This window comes from Rhinatrema bivittatum, chromosome 16 (assembly GCF_901001135.1).
Source record: "Rhinatrema bivittatum chromosome 16, aRhiBiv1.1, whole genome shotgun sequence".
Classification (NCBI taxonomy): Eukaryota; Metazoa; Chordata; class Amphibia; order Gymnophiona; family Rhinatrematidae; genus Rhinatrema; species Rhinatrema bivittatum.
This window is the reverse complement of record NC_042630.1, coordinates 10,598,657-10,626,643: the sequence shown is the minus strand read 5'-3', so window position 1 is coordinate 10,626,643 and position 27,987 is coordinate 10,598,657. Positions and strand designations below refer to the sequence as shown.

At 39.4% G+C, this 27,987-nt stretch overlaps 3 protein-coding genes across 3 annotated transcripts; all 3 read left to right on the top strand.

The window, feature by feature from the left end:
* The first annotated feature begins 1,733 nt into the window (after nt 1–1,733).
* LOC115078611 (olfactory receptor 11G2-like) lies at nt 1,734–2,705 on the top strand. Its single transcript, XM_029581543.1, has one exon. The coding sequence runs from the start codon at nt 1,734–1,736 to the stop codon at nt 2,703–2,705; it is 972 nt and encodes a 323-aa protein (XP_029437403.1).
* An 8,112-nt stretch (nt 2,706–10,817) lies between these two features.
* Nucleotides 10,818–11,771, top strand: LOC115078610 (olfactory receptor 11G2-like). Its single transcript, XM_029581541.1, has one exon. It carries the CDS (start codon nt 10,818–10,820, stop codon nt 11,769–11,771), a length of 954 nt encoding a protein of 317 aa, XP_029437401.1.
* An 8,232-nt stretch (nt 11,772–20,003) lies between these two features.
* On the top strand, nt 20,004–20,957 carry LOC115078609 (olfactory receptor 11G2-like). Its single transcript, XM_029581540.1, has one exon. It carries the CDS (start codon nt 20,004–20,006, stop codon nt 20,955–20,957), a length of 954 nt encoding a protein of 317 aa, XP_029437400.1.
* The last annotated feature ends 7,030 nt before the right edge of the window (nt 20,958–27,987 follow it).

The window sequence follows — 27,987 nt, the reverse complement described above, 5'->3', positions numbered from 1 at the left end:
GTTTACCTCAACAACAACAACAAAAAATGTGGTAAGTTACTGAGCCAGGCTGTTCAATCGCACACGATACATTGAAAAATTCATGCAACTTATCCTAATATATTACAGGGAATGATTTAGGTTAATGTCAGAGGTATATCGTGGATAGAATGATTTCCTTCCACAGTAGATTTTTTCAGAGACATCATCTGATTTTAACTGAAGCCTGAAATGTGAACAAAATTCAAAATCTGTTTTTTTAAAAGCCTAAAACAGGTATATATATTTGGCACTCTTAATTCTGAAGGAGAATCATCATATATCTGTTTCAGTTGCCTAGAGCATCATTTTAGGTGAATCCTAAAAATCACAGGGCATAGATGAATGTTTCAAACACCAACTTTTTTTTTGTTTTTACTTAATAATGAGAAACCCTTTTATGATTAAACATTTTTTATTGGCATAGTCTACATCTGTACATATGAAATTATGAGAAGAGTTTGCCGTCCATATTCCAGCACAGCCCAGCGTTTCAACCATCAAACATTCAAAAAAAAAAAAAAGCATAAACTTCAAAGATAATTCAAAATAAGATATGAAAGAGTGCTCTATTATTTCAAAAGCAACAACCACTCTCCTGAAAACGATCACCTCACCCTCATGATGGAATAGTATCACAAGGTTTCAACTGTTTTTTTGGGGTCCTCTGGGAGCTTATCAGCAAAAGGTGTCCAAATCTGACAGAATATAGCATAGTGTTTGGAAAATACAGAGACATCACTATAGTAGTCCATGCAAACAATATCCACCATTTGACCTGATATTTCGGAAGAGGGAATTTCGTTTAACCAACTTGAAAGTATACACTTTTTAGCTAATAAGTAGGCTTTCTTTTCTGTTTAACTTCCTTTTCTGTCTAACCATTGACTTGATCTGTACCCCAAGACTCTTGTCCTGTTTGTTGTAAGCTCTACTAAGCAGGGACTGACTTTCTGTATGTTGTGTACAGTTCTGCTTATGTTGTATAGCGCTATAGAAATGTTAAGTAGTAGTAGTAATAGAACCAATCAGATTAAAAGGTTCAAGCAATTCATCGCTTTATACATGTTTATATTTAATAAAATATTAATGCTCAATATATTTCAAATATATTATAATGAAGAAAAATTATTCCATTCCACTGCATATAAATTATAAGCAGTGTATGCTACTGTGTGCTTTCAATAAACTTCTGCTATAAAATGTGTATAGGATTTGGAAGACATACAGTGTAGTTACATACAGAGCTTTATTGAAGTAAATGGGTGGAGGGCTTTTGTGTCATTAAGGGAAAGGTAATAAATGATATCCTTATGGAACTTAAAACAAATGTTTCCAAGTAAAAAATCTTTCCTGACCCAGAGCAATGGGATTAAATCCATAGATCATTACTTATCAGACAGAATATCTCTTAGCTGAACACAATTAACACACCTAGTCTGCAGGCAAAGATCCAGTTTAATGTTAGTGGTATAAAGTGGACAGCATGATCTCCTTTCACAATAGATTTCATGGTTACACACAGAGTAAAGAACTGTTTCCTCTGAGTGAACTTAACACGCTTGCTTTAAATTTTAATGGCTGACCCTGCTTCTTCCAAATATTCTGTCTTCAGTCTCAAAAATTCTCCTACTAGCCCCCCGATAAAGGCAACAAACCATTTCCAACAACTTACTCAAACATGCATTATTCAAACAGGTGAACATCTTGAAGCCATGGAAGGATATAATAATACAATTGTGACTGAGTTTGTGTTACTGGGGTTCCACTTCGGTCATCTTCAGCAGATCCTATTCTTCAGCGGATTCCTAGTCATCTACATTTTAACCATTGTGTCCAATATCCTCATCATTGCAGTGGTAAAGGAGAACTCCCATCTCCACAAACCCATGTACTTCTTCCTTGCCAATTTCTCCTTCCTGGAGATCTGTTACATCACAACCACGTTGCCTAAAATTCTGAAAGATAGCTTGAGCAAGAAAAAGACTATTTCAGCTACTGGTTGCTTTCTCCAATTCTATCTCTTCTTTACCTTTGCAGTCACAGAGCATTTTTTTCTCATGGTCATGGCCTATGACCGTTATGTAGCCATTTGCAATCCTTTGCGATATACGATCATCATGACTGAAAAAGCATGCATCAGGATGGCCTTGGGGTGCTGGGGCATGGGTTCCTTGGTTATACTTTTCCCAGTGATCAGTTTGTCCAGGATGAGTTTTTGTGGTTCTCTTGAGATTGATCATATAGTCTGTGACTTTCTACCTCTGATAAAATTTGCCTGCAAGAGTGGCTCAGTCACAGAAAACAGTTTTCTCATTCCAGCATGGTTCATAATTCTGGGCTGCTTCACTTTCATAATGACATCTTATGGCCACATCATTGCCACTGTACTGAAAATGTCTTCTACCGCAGGGCAGAGCAAGGCCTTTTCCACTTGTGTCTCCCACCTCTCAGTCGTCTTTATCTTTTACGGGACAATCATTTTCATGTATGTAAGGCCCTCAGGTAATTATTCCTACAACCTGGAGAAAGAGGTATCTCTTTTCTATATAGCAGTGACTCCATTACTGAATCCCATGATCTACAGCCTCAGAAACAATGAGATGAGGGAGGCTTTGGCTAAAGCAGCAAAGAAGTGCAAAGGTTTGACAAGGAAGCCTGGAAACCAAAGCCTAGCTTCTCAGTAGGCAGATTTCATACTACAAATTCTGCAGAAATTTAGTGTCCATCTGGTGATAACAGTTTACTGATGCCAAGACACTAACCTGTGAAATGCCTCACAAATGGAATGCCACAGAGAAACATAATATGCATAATAATGGTTTTCAAATTTTTATGCACATTACTTTACAGTTTTCCAATGCATAATTTTGTGTTTGCAAAGCTGTTTATAAAAATTATCCACAAACATTAATGAGCTGAAGTATCATGAAAATCAGCTCATTGGCAATTTTCAAAAAGCAAAATTATGTTTGGATAATAACTCAAAGTGGCGATTTTCAACATAACTTTACAAAACCACAAAAATCTGTGGTTACCTAGGATTACTTCCACAGCCTCTAACCAATACAAAACCTCTCAGTTTTCTGCACTATACCATGATATCTGACCAACAGAAGAACCCTGTCAATTGCCCATACTCCATCTCACTGCCTTTCACCAAGAGAAGAGCTTTATCCCTCGTCTCTACTCCCTTCCACCACCACCACCAGTAACCTACAGAAAAGCTTTCCAACTGCTTACGCTCCCATCTACATCATCTAATGAAGAACTCTCATAGCTGCACTATCTGTGCTTTCTTCCATTCCATCCCACCAAGGGAATGACTTTTCCAGCTTTCTGTGCTATTTTCCACAACCTCAGAACTCCACAACTATTCCAATTGCCTGTGATTCCGTCCACTCTCCATATCCATGAAAAAAGCCCTCCTCCATTCTATGTCTTCTAAACAATAAAGGACCTCTCCCAATGGTCCATGCCTCTGAATGTTGGACTGTTTAGTAGACACAACAACTGTTCCAGATTTCTGGTTGACCATTGCTGTAAAGACCATGTTATGGGAAATTACTCCCTAAATGGGTTTAATTGTGACCGTTTCAAGTGTTTCTTTCCTATCTCTTGAAGAGGCATTTATTTTGTTAAAGGTTGTGAAGTTCAAAAAAGTGTTTTCTCTCTCCTAGAGAGTTCTGTGTTCGCAATTCATATCTCTCTTTACAGAAGTCAAAGAGAAACAATAATGACTAATATAGTGTCCAGATGTTTTAAAACCTAAGACGATAATTTTTAAAGTGGCAGACGGGTGCACATGTATGCACATATTCAGCCCGCACCCAGGGATGCACCCATTTTATAACATATGCATGTATATGCATGCATGTTATAAAATGGCCTGACTGCATGCACATATGTGTGCAATCTTAAGTGGATGCGTGCCTAGGCACACAAATGCCACTTCTACCGTATAAGTGGGGGGGATTTTAAAAGACATGTGCGCCAACGCCATTACCTGTTTTTCCAGTTCATTCCCAGTTCACCCAGATAAGGGATAGAAACCCTCCTAGTTTAATAGCCTCCCTTCTCCCCTGTTAGACCTGACCTTTAAAACCCCGCTCATCTGCCTAGAATTTAGACTTTTACAAGTTACAAGCCATCCGTAGCAAAAGTAGAGTTACGCAGCAGGGGTCCGCAGCGCATGCTGGTGTGCATAATTATTTGCACGCAACTTTCAAGTTTGAATCCAGGAATGCCCATGCCCCTGCCAAGACCACTCCCACACCTCTACCCCTTTCATTGAACTTCTTATTTATGCATGCATCAGCAAGTATACGCATATCCTGCCAGTTTTTAAAATCCGCCCGGTGCATGCCAGCCCAACATATTCATGCATCCCCTAATTTCAGCCCTCATCGAGCTTTCAAAATTCACCTTAATAAGTCTGTCCCCAGTGAGTTTCAAGCCTGATGGCAGAGGTAGAAATTGGTTTCCCAGGCTTTAAAGGGGTCGTTGTAAACCAGAAGGAACTTCTCAGTGTCTGGAAGGCAAGAGCTGAGAAAGAGGGTCATGGACTGGGGATGCTTGTATGGGAAAGAAACGTTCTGTGTATGTCGGAAGGTAAAGAGAACACTTTAAACCTGAGGCACATGAATAAAGCTTTCAAGCAATTCACACAACTGTTTGTGCGATTTTCTTTGCATGAATAAAGCCAGTAATGTTCAGAGTGTCAGGCTCCAGCCTGGAGCAAAGATGGACGAGAAGCAGAAAATAAACTTGGCAATTGAACCCCTGAGAGTTTGTGGCACTTTTACTAAGTGTCTGAGCCAGCAGCTCACCATTTCCTGGTTGACTAACACAGTCCAGCATTTCTTTCTGTTAGTGATCCCGCATTTCATAACCAATACACTTCCCTTCATGTAATTAAATGCTTCTAAGGCTTATGTGAATGGTTCATGATCAAGACATCCATCACCTTTTTAAATATAATTCTTTGTCATCTGTTTTCCTTTTTAACTCAGACCTTACACTCACCTCTTCCATTCAGAAGTTGATGTCATCTTTGATGCCAAAATGTATCTGTTTCACATCTTTAATGTAGCATTTATAAGTCTGATTTCATCAACTGTTAAGTGATGTCCTGCGTTCAACATTTCTGCTTCTATCAAGACCATCATTATGGTCTCTGCACTTCAATAAATCTTGCTTGCTACAATTTGCTAATTCCAGAGCCAACCAAGCCTCAGGTCCCTCCATCCCTTCAGGATGTCAAAGACGTTTCTCCTCTATTCCTCATCCATTTTAAATGTAGTCCTCAAAGAATTATGCCAAACCCATGCAGATTGCAGCCCAAATGTGCCCTACTTGTTTTCAAAGTCCTTCATGGACATGCTTCAGCCTTTGTCTGTGACCTTCTTTCAGCCAGGATGATGCCAGCAGGTGCTGACGGCCAAGAAACATCCAGCAAGATCATAGCCATCTAAGGAAGGTGCATGTTCAGGCAACAGCCTCACTAGATCTGGCAGCTGTTTTAATCACAAAAAAGCTTGGTGGAAAGACACTGGCAAGAAATGAAGATTCATGGTATTGGATTATCCAGCATCGCAAGTAAATTATTTTTGTAAACTTTAAAATATTGCATTTTAAAAGAATTACTGGAAGTCTATCTCAGTAGTGATTTTCTAAATAAAAAGAATAAAAGGATACTGGGTTGGGTCTAAGCAAGTGCCTCTACCTTCCACTTTTCCCAATGGATAAAAGGAGGAAAATTTGAAAAACTTCCAGGTTGGCAACTCGGCATAATCTGGCAGCAAATCACCACATCCCAAGCTAGGATATGAGAACTTGTACTTTCATTGTATTTGGCTTGAGAATAGTTCCAAGGTTTGTCTTATATTCCAACCAGTTCTCTTACAGCAAAGGTGAAGAAATAGCTCTTTGCCAAGTTGGACAACTTGAGTCAATGCTGGTTTTTATCAGGCTTCATGCATGGTGATGCAGTCCTGATATTCAAAGGGACTCAACAGAGAAATCAGAACTACATCCCTGCAAATACAATGGAGCAAAAACCAGAACCACCTCAGTTTTTCCCCCGGACATGAAATCACCCTAATTTTAGAGGCTGGTTAGTTTTCAAGTTATCTGACTAAAGTTAGCCAGATAATGTGCTCTGAATATTATTCAGTGGGATAAACTTCCAACAGAATGCCCCTTAATAAACTTATACAGCTCACTGTAGCTAGATAACTTTAAACCTGAATGGCCAAATGTTAAATATGTCTAGTTAGGTCTAAAGATAACCAGACTTGTGTTCCCAGATAACCCACCATTTAAGTAGTGATCCTTTCCAAAATAGAACACTGCAGGCCTCTTGGCTCAATACCCATCCCACACCACAACTAATTATTGAACTGCTATCAGACCACCCCCCCCCCCCCCACCCCTCCAACACATAAAACCTAAAAAAATAATGTTGCAGGCCATTCCCCAATTAAGAACATAAGAAATTGCAAAGCTGGGTCAGACCAAAGGTCCATCAAGACCAGCATCCTGTTTCCAACAGAGGCCAATTCAGGCCACAAGAACCTGGCAATTATCCAAACACTAAGAAGATCCCATGCTACTGATGCAATTAATAGCAGTGGCTATTCCCTAAGTAAACTTGATTAATAGCCGTTAATGGACTTCTCCTCCAAGAACTTATCCAAACCCTTTTTGAACCCAGCTGCACTAACTGCACTAACTACATCCTCTGGCAACAAATTCCAGAGCTTAATTGTGCGTTGAGTGAAAAAGAATTTTCTCTGCTTAGTTTTCAATATGCTACTTGCTAACTTCATGGAATGCCCCCTAGTCCTTCTATTATCCGAAAGTGTAAATAACCGATTCACATCTACTCATTCAAGACCTCTCATGATTTTAAAGACCTCTATCATATCCCCCCTCAGCCGTCTCTTCTCCAAGCTGAACAGCCCTAACCTCTTCAGCCTTTCCTCATAGGGGAGCTGTTCCATCCCCTTTATCATTTTGGCACCCTTCTCTGTACCTTCTCCATCGGAACTATATCTTTTTTGAGATGCGGCAACCAGAATTGTACACAGTATTCAAGGTGCGGTCTCACCATGGAGCGATACAGAGGCATTATAACATTTTCTGTTTCATTTACCATTCCCTTCCTAATAGAAACATAGAAACATAGAAATGACGGCAGAAGAAGACCAACAGCCCATCCAGTCTACCCAGCAAGCTTTTGCACTCTTTATTTTTTTTTATCTGTTACTCTTGGCTCTTAGTAACCTGTTGGTTCTGTTTTCCCCCCCCCCCCCCCCCCCCCATTAATATAGAGAGCAGTGTTGGATCTGCATCTGAGTGAAATATCTAGCTTAATTAGTTAAGGATAGTAACCGCCTCAATAAGCAAGCTACACCCATGCTTGTTTACCCTGACTATGTAATTCAGTCCTTGTTGGTTGTTGTAGTCTATATATAGATCCACTTTTCTTCATTCCCCCTGCCATTGAAGCAGAGAGCTATGCTGGATATGCATTGAAAGTAAAGTATCAGACTTTCTCCCTTGCCATTGAAGCAGAGAGTAATATGCATTGTAAGTGAAGTATCTGACTTTCTCCCCTGCCGTTGAAGCAGAGAGCTATGCTGGATATGCATTGAAAGTGAAGTATCAGGCTTATTTGGTTTGGAGTAGTATCCGCTGTAACAAGCAAGCTACTCCCTGCTTTTTTGTGAATGGAAATCTTTTTTTTTCCCACATTACCTCTTGCCGTTGAAGCTTAGAGCAATGTTGGAGTTGCATTAGCTGTGTATGTTTATTGAATAAGTGTATTATATCCAGTAGTAGCCGTCATTCCTGCGAGCCACCCACACTTCATACACATCCTCTAGACTTTATGGATCCACAGTGTTTATCCCACGCCCCTTTGAAATCCTTCACAGTTCTGGTCTTCACCACTTCCTGCAGAAGACCAGAACTGTGAAGGACTTCAAAGGGGCATGGGATAAACAGTGTGGATCCATAAAGTCAATAATTCCTAATATTCTGTTTGCTTTTTTGATTGCTGCAGCACACTTTGCCAACAATTTCAATGTATTATCCACTATGATGCCTCAATCTCTTTCTTGGGTTGTAGCTCCTAATATGGAACCTAACATCGTGTAACTACAGCAAGGGTTATTTTTTCCTATATGCATCACCTTGCCCTTGTCCACATTAAATTTCATTTGCCATTTGTATGTCCAGTCTTTCATTCTCATAAGTTTCTCCTGCATTTATCACAATCCGCTTGTGATTTAACTAAGAATAATTTTGTATCATCTGCAAATTAGATTAGCTCACTCATCACATTAAATCTTCACCGATGTCTACTGTGCTGTTTGTACTTTTGACTGTGCGTGTAAAACTGCCCCCAAAACCTAGGCCACCACCAAAATCTCAACCCAAGTTACTAGTTGCCCCTCCCACAGTGGTATAAATAGTTTACTTATATGAGAGTCTTATAAAGAGTCTCTCTCTCTCTCTCTCTCTCTCATCAGCAGCCCAAACAATGACAAGACTGTCTGGGCACTTCGCAGTTTACAATGTGAAAATATCATGGGTGAATAAATTTAATGCATGTTGTGGTATCTTGAAAATTACCCTAACCACATCCCTTTTTTTTTTATCGTGGGCATTATTCTTGCAGAATTTATAGCAAAATGATAAATCTAGGTGAAAGGAAGATAAAAATGAGGGAGTGTTTTGTTCCTCATCCTATTGATCAGTTTTCACAGCTCCCACTGGGGATTCATAACTCTGAGGTGATGCCATCCATCCCCTCCCCTCTGTGATCCTGAAACGTTTAAATTCTGAGCATTGCCAGAGGGAGACGCAAACCTGGGCCAAGCTAATCAGAGCGAACCCTTTCCTTCCTGTGCTACACGCAGGAGGGGCACAGCAGCAGCAGTGACGCCCTGAGACATGTGAGTGCTTCATCAATGCATCTTTTAGAAAGAAATGATCTTTACGTTTGCCTTATTTAGCAAATAATTCCTCAGGCATCAAGCCAAGGCTTTTAAACATCTTCTTTTGAATATTTCTGATTATTCTTGCTAATATTCTTTGTTTGTAGGGAGAGCTCGGAGGATCCTCTGATATTCACAGGAAGGAGGTATTCGGTAACCACACACATAGAATAATATCAAATAATAAGTGCTGCCATGATAGTGCAGCTAGTCCTATTTATAAGAAGGGGGTAGGGCAGCATCAGGTTAGTGAGGTGCAAAGAACATTTATTAAAGCAGGAAGGGAGAGTTGTGTTTCACAAGAACAGAAAAAAACCTCATTTACAACAGCCTTACTTTAAAACATAGAAAATGTGCAGCGTAGATGGGTATTTTTCAAAGACAGGATGTAGTTTTAATGGATGCCTGCTGTCTGAGCAAAATTCAAAATCCGTTTTGAATGGCCTAAGAAAAGGTATTTATAAATGGCTTTCTTCAGTCTGAAGGAGAATCACCATCCATCTTTATTTGGTTGGGGAGAGCATCATTTTAACTTGAACCCTATTAATCAAAAGGCATTTATTTATTTACTTATTTATTTGTTCCCCCCAAAAAAGCCGATGGTTGATTCAAACACCAGCTGTTCTGGTATTATTAATGATGAGGAACCTTTGATTGATTTCTGTGGTTCTCTTGGGAACTGGGCTGCTGTTATGCAGCTGTGTCGATGTCACTGCCTTAACTGGAGTAACCAAGGACCCACTGCATCATTCTGGGGTTAGCAACATAAAAAGAATAAAGGAAAAGCAGGAATATTACTGAACTAATTTTTTTATTTTAAATGTAACTTAATTATCTTGTGGGAAATTTCAGCCTATTGATACTTAAATTGATCCATAGGTTTTATCTGATTCTGTCTCCCATCTGTCAGGATAGATGACCCTTATCCCCAACCCCCAGTCACTGTATTAGTCAAGTTGTCTACATAACTGAAACATAGAAATTTGAAAGACTTAGAATACCCCACTCAGACCAGGATGGTTTCCTTCTTCCTTCCCGCTCTCCCCTCCGGTTCTTCTGGTGTTGCTGTTTGACCCTTTCTTTTCATCCGTGTACCTCAACAGCAACAAAAACCTATGGTAAGATGGTGAGTCAATCACTTCAGTTATTCACATTGGATAGAAAAATCTGTGCAACTCATCTCTTTGCTCTCTTTTATCATTTAATAATGTAAAACTAAATCTATTTTAAATATATTATAATAAAAACCTCATTCTCTTACACAGTGAATATGCAATCAGTGTATGTGGTTGTGTATTTTTCATAATATTCTGAAGAAAATGTGTAAATGATTTGAAAGACGTAGAATGTAGTTATATGCCCTGCTTTATTGAAAGAGCTTTCCTCTTCAATAGGAAAACAGTTAATGGGTGGGGAGGCTTTTCTATTATTAAGGGAAAGGTAATAAATAATATCCCTATGGAAATTCAAACAAATGTTTCCAGGTTAAAAATTCCTTATAACCCATAGCAATGGAACTGAATCCATGGATCAGTACTTATCAGATAGAATCTCACCCAACTAAACACCCAGTAATATACCTAGACTACATGGAATAATCCAGCTTAATGTTAGAGGTATAAAGTGGATAGAATGAGCTCCTTCCACAAAAGATTCCCTGAATGACCCTCTCTCTTCAATCCATCCTGTCTTCACTTTGAACTGGTCTCCTGCTAGCTCATAATAAAGTTCACTAACTCTTTCCAACAACTTACGCAAGCATGCATTATTCAAACAGGTGGACATCTTGAAGCCATGGAGAGATACAACGCCACCACTGTGACTGAGTTTGTGTTACTGGGGTTCCATTTTGGTCATCCTCTCCAGACCCTGTTCTTCATCGGACTCCTCTTCATCTACATTTTAACCATCGTGTCCAATATCCTCATCATTGCAGTGGTAAAGGAGAACCCCCATCTCCACAAACCCATGTATTTCTTCCTCTCTAACTTCTCCTTCCTAGAGATCTGTTACATCACAACCACGTTGCCTAAAATTCTGACAGATAGCCTGAGCAAGAAAAAGACCATTTCAGCTGTTGGTTGCTTTGTCCAATTTTATTTCTTCTATACCCTTGCAGTTGCAGAGCACTTATTTCTCATGGTCATGGCCTATGATCGTTATATAGCCATCTGCATTCCTTTGAGATATGCAGTCATCATGATGGAAAAAGTATGCATTAGGATGGCTTTAGGGTGCTGGGCCATGGGAGCTTTCATTGCACTATTGCCACTCATTAGTTTGTCTAGAATGAGCTTTTGTGGCTCTCTTAAGATAGATCACATAATGTGTGACTTTCTACCTCTGATGCGTCTTGCCTGCATGAGAGGCTCAGTTACTGAAAACAGTTTTCTCATTCTCGCCTGGTTAATGATTCCGGCCTGCTTTTTTTTCATAATGACATCTTATGCTCACATCATCGCCACTGTTCTGAAGATGTCCTCTGCTGAAGGGCAGAGCAAGGCCTTCTCCACCTGTGTCTCCCACCTCTCAGTAGTCTTTATCTTCTATGGGACTGTCATTTTCATGTATTTAAGGCCCTCCGCTAGTTATTCCTACAACCTGGAAAAAGAGGTATCTCTTTGCTATATAGTGGTGACTCCATTTTTGAATCCCATGATCTACAGTCTCAGAAACAATGAGATGAGAGAGGCTTTGGCCAAAGCAGCAAAGAAGTGCAAAGGTTTGACAAAAAAATGCAAAATCTAGTGTATAGCTTCTCAATATGCAGATTTTATGATACAAATTCTGCAGCAATTTAAAATGTCCATCTGGTGATATCAGTACTGATGCTACTATTCTAACCTGTGAAATGCCTATCAATGGAATTCCACATGAAAAAACATAACATGCTTTGGAAATTATGATGTCTACTGCCATTTTCTCATGCATAATTTTGTACTGCAAAGTCATTTACAAAAGTTATGAAAAATCATTAATGACCTAAAGAATCATGCAAATTAGTTCATTGGCAATGTTTGCATAGCAAAATTATGTTTAAATAATCTATAAAGCAGGGATTTTCCACAAAGCTTAAATACACCTCAAGAAGCTAAAGTAAAGTCTTTTTGCAATAAAGTCCATTCTTACATGAAAATCACCTTAGGTTGCCTAGGATTTCTTCCACAGCCTCTAACCAATAGAAAACCTCTCAGTTTTCTGCACTATACCATGATATCTGACCAACAGAAGGACCCTGTCAATTGCCCATACTCCATCTCACTGCCTTTCACCAAGACAAGAGCTTTATCCCTTGACTCTACTCCCTTCCACCACTACCTCCAATAACCTACAGAAAAGCTTTCCAACTGCTTACGCTCCCATCTACATCATCTAATGAAGAACTCTCATAGCTGCACTATCTGTGCTTTCTTCCATTCCATCCCACCAAGGGAATGACTTTTCCAGCTTTCTGTGCTATTTTCCACAACCTCAGAACTCCACAACTATTCCAATTGCCTGTGATTCCGTCCACTCTCCATATCCATGAAAAAAGCCCTCCTCCGTTCTATGTCTTCTAAACAATAAAGGACCTCTCCCAATGGTCCATGCCTCTGAATGTTGGACTTTTTAGTAGACACGACAACTGTTCCAGATTTCTGATTGGCCATGGCTGTAAAGGCCATGTTGTGGGAAATTACTCCCTAATTGGATTTAAATGTGACCGTTTCAAGTGTTTCTTTCCTATCTCTTGAAGAGGCATTTTTTTTGTTAAAGGTTATGAAGCTCAAAAAAGTGTTTTCTCTCACCTAGAGAGTTCTGTGTTCTCATTTCATCTCTCTCTTTACTGAAGTCAAAGAGAAACAATAGTGACTGATAAAATGTCCAGATGTTTTAAAACCTAAGACGATAATTTTTAAAGTGGCAGACGGGTGCACATCTATGCGCATATTCAGCCCGCACCCAGGGATGCACCCATTTTATAACATATGCATGTATATGCATGCATGTTATAAAATGGCCTGACTGCATGCACATATGTGTGCAATCTTAAGTGGATGCGTGCCTAGGCACACAAATGCCACTTCTACCATATAAGTGGGGGGGATTTTAAAAGACATGTGCGCCAACGCCATTACCTGTTTTTCCAGTTCATTCCCAGTTCACCCAGGTAAAGGATAGAAACCCTCCTAGTTTAATAGCCTCCCTTCTCCGCTGTTAGCCTGACCTTTTAAATCCCGCTCATCTGCCTAGAATTTAGACTTTTACAAGTTACAAGCCATCCATAGCAAAAGTAGAGTTATGCAGCAGGGGCCCGGGCACATGCTGGTGTACATAATTATTTGCACGCAACTTTCAAGTTTGAGTCCAGGAATGCCCTTGCCCCTGCCAAGACCACTCCCACGCCCCTACCCCTTTTGTTGAACTTCTTATTTATGCGTGCATCAGCAAGTATGCGCATATCCTGCCAGCTTTTAAAATCCGCCCGGTGCATGCCAGCCCAACAAATTCATGCATCCCCTAATTTCAGCCCTCATCGAGCTTTCAAAATTCACCTTAATAATTCTGTCCCCAGTGAGTTTCAAGCCTGATGGCAGAGGTAGAAATTGGTTTCCCAGGCTTTAAAGGGGTCGTTGTAAACCAGAAGGAACTTCCCAGTGTCTGGAAGGCAAGAGCTGAGAAAGAGGGTCATGGACTGGGGATGCTTGTATGGGAAAGAAGTGCTCTGTGTATGTACGGAAGGTAAAGAGAACATTTTAAACCTGTGGCACATGAATAAAGCTTTCAAGCAATTCACACAACTGTTTGTGCGATTTTCTTTGCATGAATAAAGCCAGTAATGCTCAGAGTGTCAGGCTCCAGCCTGGAGCAAAGATGGACGAGAAGCAGAAAATAAACTTGGCAATTGAACCCCTGAGAGTTTGTGGCACTTTTACTAAGTGACTGAAGCAGCAGCTCACCATTTCCTGTTTGACTAATACAGTCCAGCATTTCTTTTTGTTAGTGATCCTGCATTTCATAACCAATACACTTCCCTTGATCACGTTAGCAGAAGATCAAATATGGCTTCCCTTCATGTAATTAAATGCTTCTAAGGCTTATGTGAATGGTTCATGAACAAGACATCCATCACCTTTTTAAATATAATTCTTCGTCACCTGTTTTCCTTTTTAACTCAGACCTTACACTCACCTCTTCCATTCATAAGTTGATGACATCTTTGATGCCAAATGTATCTGTTTCACATCTTTAATGCAGCATTTATAAGTCTGATTTCATCAACTATTAAGTGATGTCCTGCGTTCAACATTTCTGCTTCTATCAAGACCATCATTATGGTCTCTGCACTTCAATAAATCTTGCTTGCTACAATTTGCTAAATCCAGAGCCTCCCAAGCCTCAGGTCCCTCCATCCCTTCAGGATGTCAAAGACGTTTCTCCTCTATTCCTCATCCATTTTAAATGTAGTCCTCAAAGAATTATGCCAAACCCATGCAGATTGCAGCCCAAATGTGTCCTACTTGTTTTCAAAGTCCTTCATGGTAACACTTCAGCCTGTATCTGTGACCTTCTTTCAGCCAGGATGATGCCAGCAGGTGCTGACGGCCAAGAAACATCCAGCAAGCTCATAGCCATCTAAGGAAGGTGCATGTTCAGGCAACAGCCTCACTAGATCTGGCAGCTGTTTTAATCACAAAAAAAGCCTGGTGGAAAGACACTGGCAAGAAATGAAGATTCATGGTATTGGATTATCCAGCATCGCAAGTAAATTGTTTTTGTAAACTTTAAATATTGCATTTTAAAAGAATTACTGGGAGTCTATCTCAGTAGTGATTTTCTAAATAAAAAGAATACAAGGATACTGGGTGGGTCTAAGCAAATGCCTCTACCTTCCACTTTTCCCAATGGATAAAAGGAGGAAAATTTGAAAAGATTCCAGGTTGGCAACTCGGCATAATCTGGCAGCAAATCACCACAGCTCCAGCTAGGATATGAGAACTTGTACTTTCATTATATTTGGCTTGAGAGTAGTTCCAAGGTTTGTCTTATATTCCAACCAGTTCTCTTACAGCAAAGGTGAAGAAATAGCTCTTTGCCAAGTTGGACAACTTGAGTCAATGCTGGTTTTTATCAAGCTTCATCCATGGTGATGGAGTCCTGATATTCAAAGGGACTCAATAGAGAAATCAGAACTACATCCATGCAAATACAATGGAGCAAAAACCAGAACCGCCTCAGTGTTTCCCCGGACATGAGATCACCCTAATTATAGAGGCTGGTTAGTTTTCAAGTTATCTGACTAAAGTTAGCCAGATAATGTGCTATTATTCAGTGGGATAAACTTCCAACAGAATTAAACTTATATAGCTAACTGTAGCTAGATAACTTTAAACCTAAATGGCCAAATTTTAAATATGCCCAGTTAGGTCTAAAGATAACCAGACTTGTGTTCCCAGATAACCCGCCATTTAAGTAGTGATCCTTTACAAAATAGAACACCTCAGGCCTCCTGGCTCAATACCCATCCCACACCACAACTAATTATTGAACTGACTGCTATCAGACCCCCCACCCCACCTCCAACACATAAAACCAGAAAATAATGTTGCAGGCCATTCCCCAATTAAGAACATAAGAACTTGCCATGCTGGGTCAGACCAAGGGTCCAATAAGCCAGCATCCTGTTTCCAACAGAGGCCAAACCAGACCACAAGTACCTGGCAATTACCCAAACACTAAGAAGATCCCATGCTACAGATGCAATTAATAGTAGTGACTATTCCCTAAGTAAAATTGATTAATAGCAATTCATGGACTTCTCCTCCAAGAACTTATCCAAACCTTTTTTAAACCCAGCTGCACTAACTGCACTAACCACATCCTCTGGCAACAAATTCCAGAGCTTTATTGTGCGTTGAGTGAAAAAGAATTTTCTTTGATTAGTTTTCAATGTGCTACTTGCTAACTTCATGGAGTGAACCCTAGACCTTCTATTATCCGAAAGAGTAAATAACCGATTCACACCTACCCATTCTAGACCTCTCATGATTTTAAACACCTCTATCATATTCCTCACCTCACCGATCTTTTCTCTAAGCTGAACAGCCCTAACCTCTTTAGCCTTTCCTCCTAGGGGAGCTGTTCCATTCCCTTTATCATTTTGGTTGCCCTTCTCTGTACCTTCTCCATCGCAACTATATCATTTTTGAGATGCAGTGACCAGAATTGTACACAGTATTCAAGGTGCGGTCTCACCATGGAGTGATACAGAGGCATTATAACATTTTCTGTTTCATTTACCATTCCCTTCCTAATAGAAACATAGAAACATAGAAACATAGAAATGACGGCAGAAGAAGACCAACAGCCCATCCAGTCTGCACAGCAAGCTTTCGCACTCTTTATTTTTTTTCTCATACTTATCTGTTACTCTTGGCTCTTAGTAACCTTTTGGTTCTGTTTCCCTTCCCCCCCCCCCATTAATGTAGAGAGCAGTGTTGGAACTGCATCTGAGTGAAATATCTAGCTTAATTAATTAGGGATAGTAACCGCCTCAATAAGCAAGCTACACCTATGCTTGTTTACCCTGACTATATAATTCAGTCCTTGTTGGTTGTTGTCTATATATAGATCCACTTTTCTTCATTCCCCCTGCCATTGAAGCAGATAGCTATGCTGGATATGCATTGAAAGTAAAATATCAGACTTTCTCCCTTGCCATTGAAGCAGAGAGTAATATGCATTGTAAGTGAAGTATCTGACTTTCTCCCCTGCCGTTGAAGCAGAGAGCTATGCTGGATATGCATTGAACGTGAAGTATCAGGCTTATTTGGTTTGGAGTAGTATCCGCTGTAACAAGCAAGCTACTCCCTGCTTTTTTCTGAATGGAAATCTTTTTTTTTTTTCCCACATTACCTCTTGCCGTTGAAGCTTAGAGCAATGTTGGAGTCGCATTAGCTGTGTATGTTTACTGAATAAGGGTATTATCTCCGGTAGTAGCCGTCATTCCTTCGAGCCACCCACTCTTCATACACATCCTCTAGAGTTTATAGATCCACAGTGTTTATACCACGCCCCTTTGAAGTCCTTCACAGTTCTGGTCTTCACCACTTCCTCCGGAAGACCACTTCCTCCGGAAGACCAGAACTGTGAAGGACTTCAAAGGGTGTGGGATAAACACTGTGGATCCATAAAGTCAATAATTCCTAATATTCTGTTTGCTTTTTTGACTGCTGCAGAACACATTGCCAACAATTTCAATGTATTATCCACTATGATGCCTCGATCTCTTTCCTAGGTGGTAGCTCCTAATATGGAATCTAACATCGTGTAACTACAGCAAGGGTTATTTTTCCCTATATGCAAACCTTGCCCTTGTCCACATTAAATTTCATTTGCCCATTGTATGTCCAGTCTTTCATTCTCATAAGTTTCTCCTGCAATTTATCACAATCCGCTTGTGATTTAACTAAGAATAATTTTGTATCATCTGCAAATTAGATTAGCTCACTCATCACATTAAATCTTCACCGATGTCTACTGTGCTGTTTGTACTTTTGACTGTGCGTGTAAAACTGCCCCCAAAACCTAGGCCACCACCAAAATCTCAACCCAAGTTACTAGTTGCCCCTCCCACAGTGGTATAAATAGTTTACTTATATGAGAGCCTTATAAAGAGTCTGTCTGTCTGTCTGTCTCTCTCTCTCTCTCTCATCAGCAGCCCAAGACTGTCTGGGCACTTCGCAGTTTACAATGTGAAAATATCATGGGTGAATAAATTTAATGCATGTTGAGGTATCTTGAAAATTACCCTAACCACATCCCTTTCTTTTATCGTGGGCATTATTCTTGCAGAATTTATAACAAAATGATAAATCTAGGTGAAAGGAAGATAAAAATGAGGGAGTGTTTTGTTCCTCATCCTATTGATCAGTTTTCACAGCTCCCACTGGGGATTCATAACTCTGAGGTGATGCCATCCATCCCCTCCCCTCTGTGATCCTGAAATGTTTAAATTCTGAGCATTGCCAGAGGGAGACGCAAACCTGGGCCAAGCTAATCAGAGCGAACCCTTTCCTTCCTGTGCTACACGCAGGAGGGGTACAGCAGCAGCAGTGACGCCCTGAGACATGTGAGTGCTTCATCAATGCATCTTTTAGAAAGAAATGATCTTTACGTTTGCCTTATTTAGCAAATAATTCCTCAGGCATCAAGCCAAGGCTTTTAAACATCTTCTTTTGAATATTTCTGATTATTCTTGCTAATATTCTTTGTTTGTAGGGAGAGCTCGGAGGATCCTCTGATATTCACAGGAAGGAGGTATTCGGTAACCACACACATAGAATAATATCAAATAATAAGTGCTGCCATGATAGTGCAGCTAGTCCTATTTATAAGAAGGGGGTAGGGCAGCATCAGGTTAGTGAGGTGCAAAGAACATTTATTAAAGCAGGAAGGGAGAGTTGTGTTTCACAAGAACAGAAAAAAACCTCGTTTACAACAGCCTTACTTTAAAACATAGAAAATGTGCAGTGTAGATGGGTATTTTTCAGAGACGGGATGTAGTTTTAATGGATGCCTGCTGTCTGAGCAAAATTCAAAATCCGTTTTGAATGGCCTAAAAAAGGTATTTATAAATGGCTTTCTTCAGTCTGAAGGAGAATCACCATACATCTTTTTTTGGTTGTGGAGAGCATCATTTTAACTTGAACCCTATTAATCACAAGGCATTTATTTATTTACTTATTTATTTAAATACAAAATATTTTTTATACCGCTTGTTCCCCCCAAAAAAAGCCGATGGTTGTTTCAAACACCAGCTGTTCTGGTGTTACTAATGATGAGGAACCTTTGATTGATTTCTGTGGTTCTCTTGGGAACTGGGCTGCTGTTATGCAGCTGTGGCGATGTCACTGCCTTAACAGGAGTAACCAAGGACCCACTAAGTCATTGTGGGGTTAGCAACATAAAAAGAATAAAGGAAAAGCAGGAATATTACTGAACTCATTTTTTTATTTTAAATGTAAATTAATTATCTTGTGGGAAATTTCAGCCTATTGATACTTAAATTGATCCATAGGTTTTATCTGATTCTGTCTCCCATCTGTCAGGATAGATGACCCTTATCCCCAACCCCCAGTCACTGTATTAGTCAAGTTGTCTACATAATTGAAACATGGAAATTTGAAAGACTTAGAATACCCCACTCAGACCAGGATGGTTTCCTTCTTCCTTCCCCCTCTCCCCTCCGGTTCTCCTGGTGTTGCTGTTTGACCCTTTCTTTTCATCCGTGTACCTCAACAGCAACAAAAACCTATGGTAAGATGGTGAGTCAATCACTTCAGTTATTCACATTGGATAGAAAAATCTGTGCAACTCATCTCTTTGCTCTCTTTTATCAGTTAATAATGTAATACTAAATCTATTTTAAATATATTATAATAAAAACCTCATTCTCTTACACAGTGAATATACAATCAGTGTATGTGGTTGTGTGTTTTTCATAATATTCTGAAGAAAATGTGTAAATGATTTGAAAGACGTAGAATGTAGTTATATGCCCTGCTTTACTGAAAGAGCTTTCCTCTTCAGTACGAAAACACTTAATGAGTGGGGAGGCTTTTCTATCATTAAGGGAAAGGTAATAAATATCCCTATGGAAATTCAAACAAATGTTTCCAGGTTAAAAATTCCTTATAACCCATAGCAATGGGATTGAATCCATGGATCAGTTCTTATCAGATAGAATCTTACCCAACTAAACAACTAAACACCCAGTAATATACCTAGACTACATGGAATAATCCAGCTTAATGTTAGAGGTATATAATGGATAGAATGAGCTCCTTCCACAAACGATTCCCTGAATGACCCTCTCTCTTTAATCCATCCTGTCTTCACTTTGAACTGGTCTCCTGCTAGCTCATAATAAAGTTCACTAACTCTTTCCAACAACTTACGCAAGCATGCATTATTCAAACAGGTGGACATCTTGAAGCCATGGAGAGATACAACGCCACCACTGTGACAGAGTTTGTGTTACTGGGGTTCCATTTTGGCCATCCTCTCCAGACCCTGTTCTTCATCGGACTCCTCTTCATCTACATTTTAACCATTGTGTCCAATATCCTCATCATTGCAGTGGTAAAGGAGAACCCCCATCTCCACAAACCCATGTATTTCTTCCTCTCCAACTTCTCCTTCCTAGAGATCTGTTACATCACAACCACGTTGCCTAAAATTCTGACAGATAGCCTGAGCAAGAAAAAGACCATTTCAGCTGTTGGTTGCTTTGTCCAATTTTATTTCTTCTATACTCTTGCAGTTGCAGAGCACTTATTTCTCATGGTCATGGCCTATGATCGTTATATAGCCATCTGCATTCCTTTGAGATATTCAGTTATCATGATGGAAAAAGTATGCATCAGGATGGCTTTAGGGTGCTGGTTCATGGGAGCTTTGTTTGCACTGTTGCCACTCATTAGTTTGTCTAGAATGAGTTTTTGTGGCTCTCTTAAGATTGATCACATAATGTGTGACTTTCTACCTCTGATGAGACTTGCCTGCAGGAGAGGCTCACTCACTGAAAACAGTTTTCTCATTCTCGCCTGGTTAATTGTGCCAGGCTGCTTTTTTTTCATAATGACATCTTATGGTCACATCATCGCCACTGTTCTGAAGATGTCCTCTGCTGAAGGGCAGAGCAAGGCCTTCTCCACCTGTGTCTCCCACCTCTCAGTAGTCTTTATCTTCTATGGGACTGTCACTTTCATGTATTTAAGGACCTCCGCTAGTTATTCCTACAATCTGGAAAAAGAGGTATCTCTTTGCTATATAGTGGTGACTCCATTTTTGAATCCCATGATCTACAGCCTCAGAAACAATGAGATGAGGGAGGCTTTGGCCAAAGCAGCAAAGAAGTGCAAAGGTTTGACAAAAAAATTCAAAATCTAGTGTATAGCTTCTCAATATGCAGATTTTATGATACAAATTCTGCAGCAATTTAAAATGTCCATCTGGTGATATCAGTACTGATGCTACTATTCTAACCTGTGAAATGCCTATCAATGGAATTCCACATGAAAAAACATAACATGCTTTGGAAATTATGATGTCTACTGCCATTTTCTTATGCATAATTTTGTACTGCAAAGTCATTTACAAAAGTTATGCAACATCGTTAATGAGCTAAAGAATCATGCAAATTAGTTCATTGGCAATGTTTGCATAGCAAAATTATGTTTACATAATCTATAAAGCAGGGATTTTCCTCAAAGCTTAAATACGCCTCAAGAAACTATAGTAAAGGCTTTTTTGCAATAAAGTCCATTATTACATGAAAATCACTATAGGTTGCCTAGGATTTCTTCCACAGCCTCCAACCAAAAGAAGAGCTGTCAGCTGCCTGCACATCATCATGATATGAGACCAATAGAAAAACTCCTCCAACTGCTCATACTCTCTCCCACTAATTTTCTCTACTCCCTGCCACTGCTGCCACCACCAATAGCTTACAGAAAAACATCCCGACTGCTTATATACCCATCTACATCTTCCAATGAATAGAAGAGATCTCATAGCTGTGTTCTATTCTACTCCATATGACCAATCAAAGGACTGTTCCTGCTTTCTGTGTTAACTTCCACAGCCTCTAACAAAACTTGAAGTCTTCCAACTATTTTGATCATATCCATACCTTACTTACTTACTTATTTATTTATTTATTTATTTATTTATTTAGCACTTTTATATACCAACATTCCAGTAACAGAGTTACCAATCAAATCGGTTTACATTCTAACAATAACCATGACAAGAAAATGTCTTACAATAAACAGGATGATCGAACTTGGATACAAATAACTGGGATTATCAACATAAATAGAATAGGTAGAGAGCCAGATGCTGGCTGGAGTTAAGAACAGAGGTTAATAGTGGAGCAACATTATTGCTGGCTGGATTAAGAACCTTCTATTCATTATTAGAGATGTGATTCGTTTTTTGTGTTTGTGTCGTTCTTTGTTTTTCGGCCGCCATGGAAAATGTCGGGTTTTTTCGGTTTGGGTCTTTTTTTTCACGAAAAATCGATTTTTAGTTAGTGCTCGCTAACTCCCCATTAGTGCGCGCTAACTCCCGTTAGCGCGCACTAACAAAAACCGTTAGATTTTGTTACTTTTTGTTAGTTTTTGTTAGTGCGCGCTAACGGGAGTCAGCGCACACTAACGGGGAGTCAGCGCGCACTAACTCCTGTTAGTGCGCACTAATCAGAAAAAACGAATTTTTGCGAAAAAACAGGAAAATCCTGATTTTTTTCGGGCTCCCTGAAACATGCTGAATTGGACAATTTCGTTGCAATTTTCCAATTCGGCAAAAACAAATGCACATCTCTATTCATTATAAGATACTTCCTCTATTCAATAACTTCTCAACAATAAAGGAACCCTCCCAGTATCCGTGTTCCCTTCCATAGCCTCTGAAAGTTGATCTCCGCAGCACAAGCAAACTTTGTTCAAGATTTCTGGTGGATTATGGTTGTAAAGGCCATGTTATAGGAAATTACTCCATAATGTGATTTAAATGTGACTGTTTTGTTTCCTTCTTTTTTCTTCATGGGGAATGATTTTGTTAAAGGTTATGAAGGTCAAAACTGATTTCTGACACTCAAATTCTTCTGTGAAATATCTAGTATGTTATGAAATCATCTCTCTCTTTTTGCCAAATGAGAAAAAAAAATTGACTCTTAAACTATCCGATTGTTTTAAAACTTGAAGACTTACCTCAATAAGTTTGCAGCCTGATTGCAGAAATGAGGATAACCCCCCTGAAGAACCAGATTGGTCCCCAGGGCTACATATCACTTAATACATCTCTTGTCTATCTTTTAAGAGCAAACTCTCTTTGTCACTTCAGAACAGAATGAGCAAAAGAGACAAAACAAAAATGTCAGCACTTCTGTTAATGGTTCTGAAGAGTTCAGAATGCTGATATCAGTGCACTCTTATCAGGAATACAGAGGTCCTTGCAGATAACAAAAATAGTTCCTCCTTCTGATGGCCATTTTGACAATTTTCGTACAGCACACTCACCTATCCATTCATCCCCTCCAGATGCACATATGCACACCACCCCAACTCTCTTCCAAAACACTCATCCAGCTCCAGACACTTCTGATGCACTCATCCATTCTCTTCCAGCTGCAATGAACTAACCCACTTCCAACTCTCTGACACTCACCTCAATCCCTTCAGATAAATTCACCCACTGCCACCCTGAATATATTTCTGTGGCACTCACCCATCCTCAGATTCCCCCATGCACTCATCACAACAACACATCACCTATGCTGTTCCCTTTCACTTTGATGAGCAAGAAGGAAACAAGTCCATGCTTTTCACTTGATTTGCTACTAACAAGTGCTTTAATGTTGCAGCATTTCTGGTTCAGCCATCGAAGAAAGTCACAAATCTTTAGTCTTGTGCATTTGTTCAGCCATATGTACTGCATCTCTTCAAAAGGCCACAGTGGGGGGGTCACAGTCAAATTATGCAGTGTGTGGGGCCTGTGCATTCCCATGCAGAAGACCTGGACCCAATTTCTGGTGCTCATCTTCCACTTTCCGGGTCAGCAGGGGCTGGGGATGCGGGGGAGGCAGCAGTGCCAGCCCCTGGAGAGATGGAATCCCCCTCATTTCTCACTGAGTGGACAGATTTAGGAGCCTAGAATAGTCACCTCAATGGCTGAGCTAGACGGGGAAGGAAAAAATTACAAAAAAAAAAAAAAGTTGAGGAATCCCTTCCCAGGTAACTGAAAATGAAAGCTGAATTGGAAGAAGGGTTGTAAAATAAAGCAGGAAAATGAGTAGCTGTAAACAAAGGCTTGTGCTGCCATGTGTTCACTAGGATGTGCTGAATTTTGAAAATGACATAAAAGTGCTTTCAGGTAAGGGATCTTGGTGTCCAAGTCGACAAAAAGTTAACTATGAAGACCCACATTAGCAAACTGATCAAATCTGGTTTCTACAAACTACGAATCCTGAGACAACTGAAACCTCTGCTAAGCACAGTAGACTTCAGAACCTTTTTATAATCTCTAATATTCTCAAACCTAGATTACCGGAATTTCACTACTTCTAGGACTTCAGGCTAGTCACCTAAATCCACTACAACTCCTGCAAAATGCCACAGCTAGACTATTGACCGGAACAAGGAAATACGACCACATCACCCCCAACCCTCATAGCACTACATTAGCTCCCTTTACAGTTGAGAATAATATACAAAGTTCTATCAATAATGTACAACAACATGAATTCAAATGATGATTTGATGGGAATAACAAGAAAACTCATATTCCCACATGAACGCTTAGATCCCAGAACAAAGGCCTACTAGAAATCCCAACCATAAAAATATTCTCATCTAACGCAAATGAGAGACAGAGCAATTTGACCTGTTATGCATCTGACTCTCTCCCCCCCCCCCCTCAACTGAACTCCTTCTACCTGAAACCCTTTCTACCCCCTTTTTTTTGACTAAGAATGCCTTAAGAATGCTGTCTTTTATTAACCCATTTCTCTTTGTATCTTGTATTATAGTTGCTGTATACACTGTTGCTCTTCAGCATTATATATAGTTTTTGTTACTGTAGCTCCCTAAGATATCCATATAGAGTCCTGGTTCCTAACACATTTATATCACTCATATTTATTTTGTTACTTGTCTTTCGATTGTTCTTTGTAAGGGCCATGCCCAAAAGTTATTAGTTGTATGTAAACCGATACGATGTGCAAATGGCTATCGGTATAGAAGAGACTCTAAATAAATAAATAAATAAATAAATAAATAAAAATATCAATTGCAGGCCCAACGCTATGGAACTCAATACCAGAGAATCCTCGAACGATAACTGACATTAAGAAATTTAAGAAAGAACTGAAAACTTGGCTATTCGATAATGCCTACTCTCTGACTGGTATATCCAATTCCCCCTCACTCTGATAACCCATTATCCCCATGCTCTCATCCCTCCCCCCCCCCCCTTCCATAACTATTACAAATGCATCTTATATGTCTGTCTTTGAAGTACACCCTTAGATTTGGAATGTTTACCTTGTTTATCTCATGTATGTTTAAATTATTATTTAAGTTTAAATTGTTACTTAAGTTGCACACTATGTTACTTAAAGTTTTTGCTTAGATGTATCTTGTTCTTTGTAAAGCCCACCGGCAAGTTCTTACTGTTCATTGTAAACCGGTTTGTATCCAATGCAAGAAGATCGGTATATAAAAGCTAAAAATAAATAAATAAATAAATGTATGTATGCCTGCCTTTGTGTGAGTGTCAAACCTGTACTTCGTTATGAACTAGTGATTCTTACATGAACGAAAATTACAGCGACTTTAAATTCCATAACCTGTACTTTGCCGGATAAATTTGCAGACTGAAAGATTCAGAGAAATCTGAACCAACTTCTTACTTTACTCAAATCTAGTGAAATAAATAAATGTAAAACTACCTATAATATTTGTATCATGATGTAAACCATTGTGATCTTCACTTGTAATGATGGTATATAAAATGGCTAAATAAATAAAAAATAAATGGAATGGCGGTATATAAAACACTCAAATAAATAAAATAAATTTGGGGGTTTTACCATGGAATAAATGGTTTTAGTGTATCCTAAATGGTTATAGTGCTCTCTAAAATTATTGAGAATGAGCCAGAACTGAAAAACAAAACAGTGACTAAAACCCCTCAAGAAAAACTCAAAATGAAATTTTTTGTTAGACACACCCCTAGTTCTCATTATGATGATACGTGCATCATTCCTGAGGTGCATTCTTTGCAGTGCATTACTTTAAGCTGGCATAAACTGAACAGTGTATTTCCAATTTATTTTAGGAATTTCACAACTATTCAGCTAGTGTGGCTAGCTGGATACATAAAGAGTTAGCTAGAAAGACTGGTCCCTAGGTGAATGGATAGACAGATACCATCAATGGATAGTAAAAAACAAGGGACAGTGAAGAGACAACAATGAGAAAGGCAATGCAAAAGAGTCAGATTGTGAAAGCGAAGCGCACAGTCACAGAGAGACAGAAAGAAAGGATTAGGGACTGAGAGATAGAGAGGGAAACAGAAGTAGGACCCATCAATGAAGAAGTAAGTGAGGTACTTTTGTGTTTTTCACCTCATGGTTCAGTTTTCACACTTCTTCAGGGGAATAAAACCTCTGATGCTGATGCAATCAATCCCCTCCCCCTCTGTGGTTCAAAAACAGTTAAAATTCTGAGCGACTCCGGACAGAGACGCAAACCATGGCAAGCTAGACGGGGAGCTCTGCTTCCTTTCTGTGGGTGTTACTCACAGATAGGATACAACAGCAGCAGCAGCAGTGGCTCCCTGAGAAACGTGAGTGCATTTTCAATGTTTCTTTTAAAAATAAGAGTAATCCTTATGTTTCTCTGGTTTATTAAATAATTCCTCATGGATCTGGCTGGAACTTTAAAATGCCTTCTTTGGAATATTTCTGATGATGGGATTATTCTTGCTAATATTCTCTCTTTATAGGGCCGGCTGAAAGCATCCTCTGACCCTCCCGGACAGGAAACATTCTGAAAACATAAACATAGAATAATATTAAATAATAAGCATTGTCTGTTTAGTACAGCTAGACCTATTTTTAAGAAGGGGGTAGGGCAGCATCAGCTTGGTGGGTTATAAGGAGGGTTTATTTCTGCAATTCACGGGTTGGAGGAGGTCGGTTTATGATTAAAATTACTATACACTACTGGATGCGGGGATATAAGGAGATTATATCAAACCTTCCTCTTCTTTCCCAAAAAAAATTTTTTTTGTGGTCAAAAGATCGTTTTTGTGAGGAAAACTGCTCTCAATTTTGACAGATTGAAAATCACTTAACGGTTTAGAGAGATTTCTCTTATTAAAATATTTTTTTAAATCTTAACATGGCATAATTAGCTCAACAGAGGTGATATCTTGTTTATTTATCTATGGTATTCATATCCCTCGAAAAAATAACAGCGCATCGTTTTTGTGGTTTCGCACAAAAACCAAGGCATCAACTCGTTATGTACAGCCAAACTTCATAACACAGAAAATATAAAGCATAGATATGTATTTTTCAGAGATGGGATCTGATTTTAATTGATGCCTGAAATGTGAACAAAATTCAAAATCTGTTTAGAAAGCCTTAAAGTACAGGTACTCATACTTGGCTGTCTTCAGTCTGGAGGAGGATCACCGGTCATCTGTTTTGGTTGCCGAGAACACTATTTTAAGTACACCCCATAACTCATAATGTGCAGATGTTTATTTGGGACACCAGTGTTACCTAATAATTGATTTCCGTGGTCCTCGTGGGGACTGAGCTGCTGGTATGCAGCCGTGGCAATGTCACTGCTTTAATAGGAGAAAGCAAGAACCCACTAAGACACTGCAGGATTAAAAATATTAAAAGAGAAGGAATGAAATACAGGAATATTACTGAACTTATTTTTTTTATCTTCAATATAACAATTATCTTGGTGGGAGATCACAGCTTTGTATTGCTGCTTAAATTGATCATTTGTTTTAATCTGATTCTGCCTCCCATCTGTCCCCACCCCCTGACACTGTATCGATCGTGTCTACAAAATCCAAATACGGAAATTTGACAGATTTAGAACCGCCCCTCTCCAACCAGGTTGGCTTCCTTTTTCTTTCCTCCTCACCCCTCTGGTTCTCGTGGTGTTGCTGTTTTTTTGCCCTCTTTACCTCGACAACAATGAAATACGGTAAGATACCAAGCCAATCAGCTCAACGGCCCATGATGGATTGAAAAATTCATGCATTTAATCTCTTTTCACTCTTTATCATTTAATAAAACAATGCCCAATGTATTTAAAATATATTATAATAAAGACAAAAAATCAAACTATTACTCAGCATACAAATTGCAGTCCCTGTGTATGTGATTGTA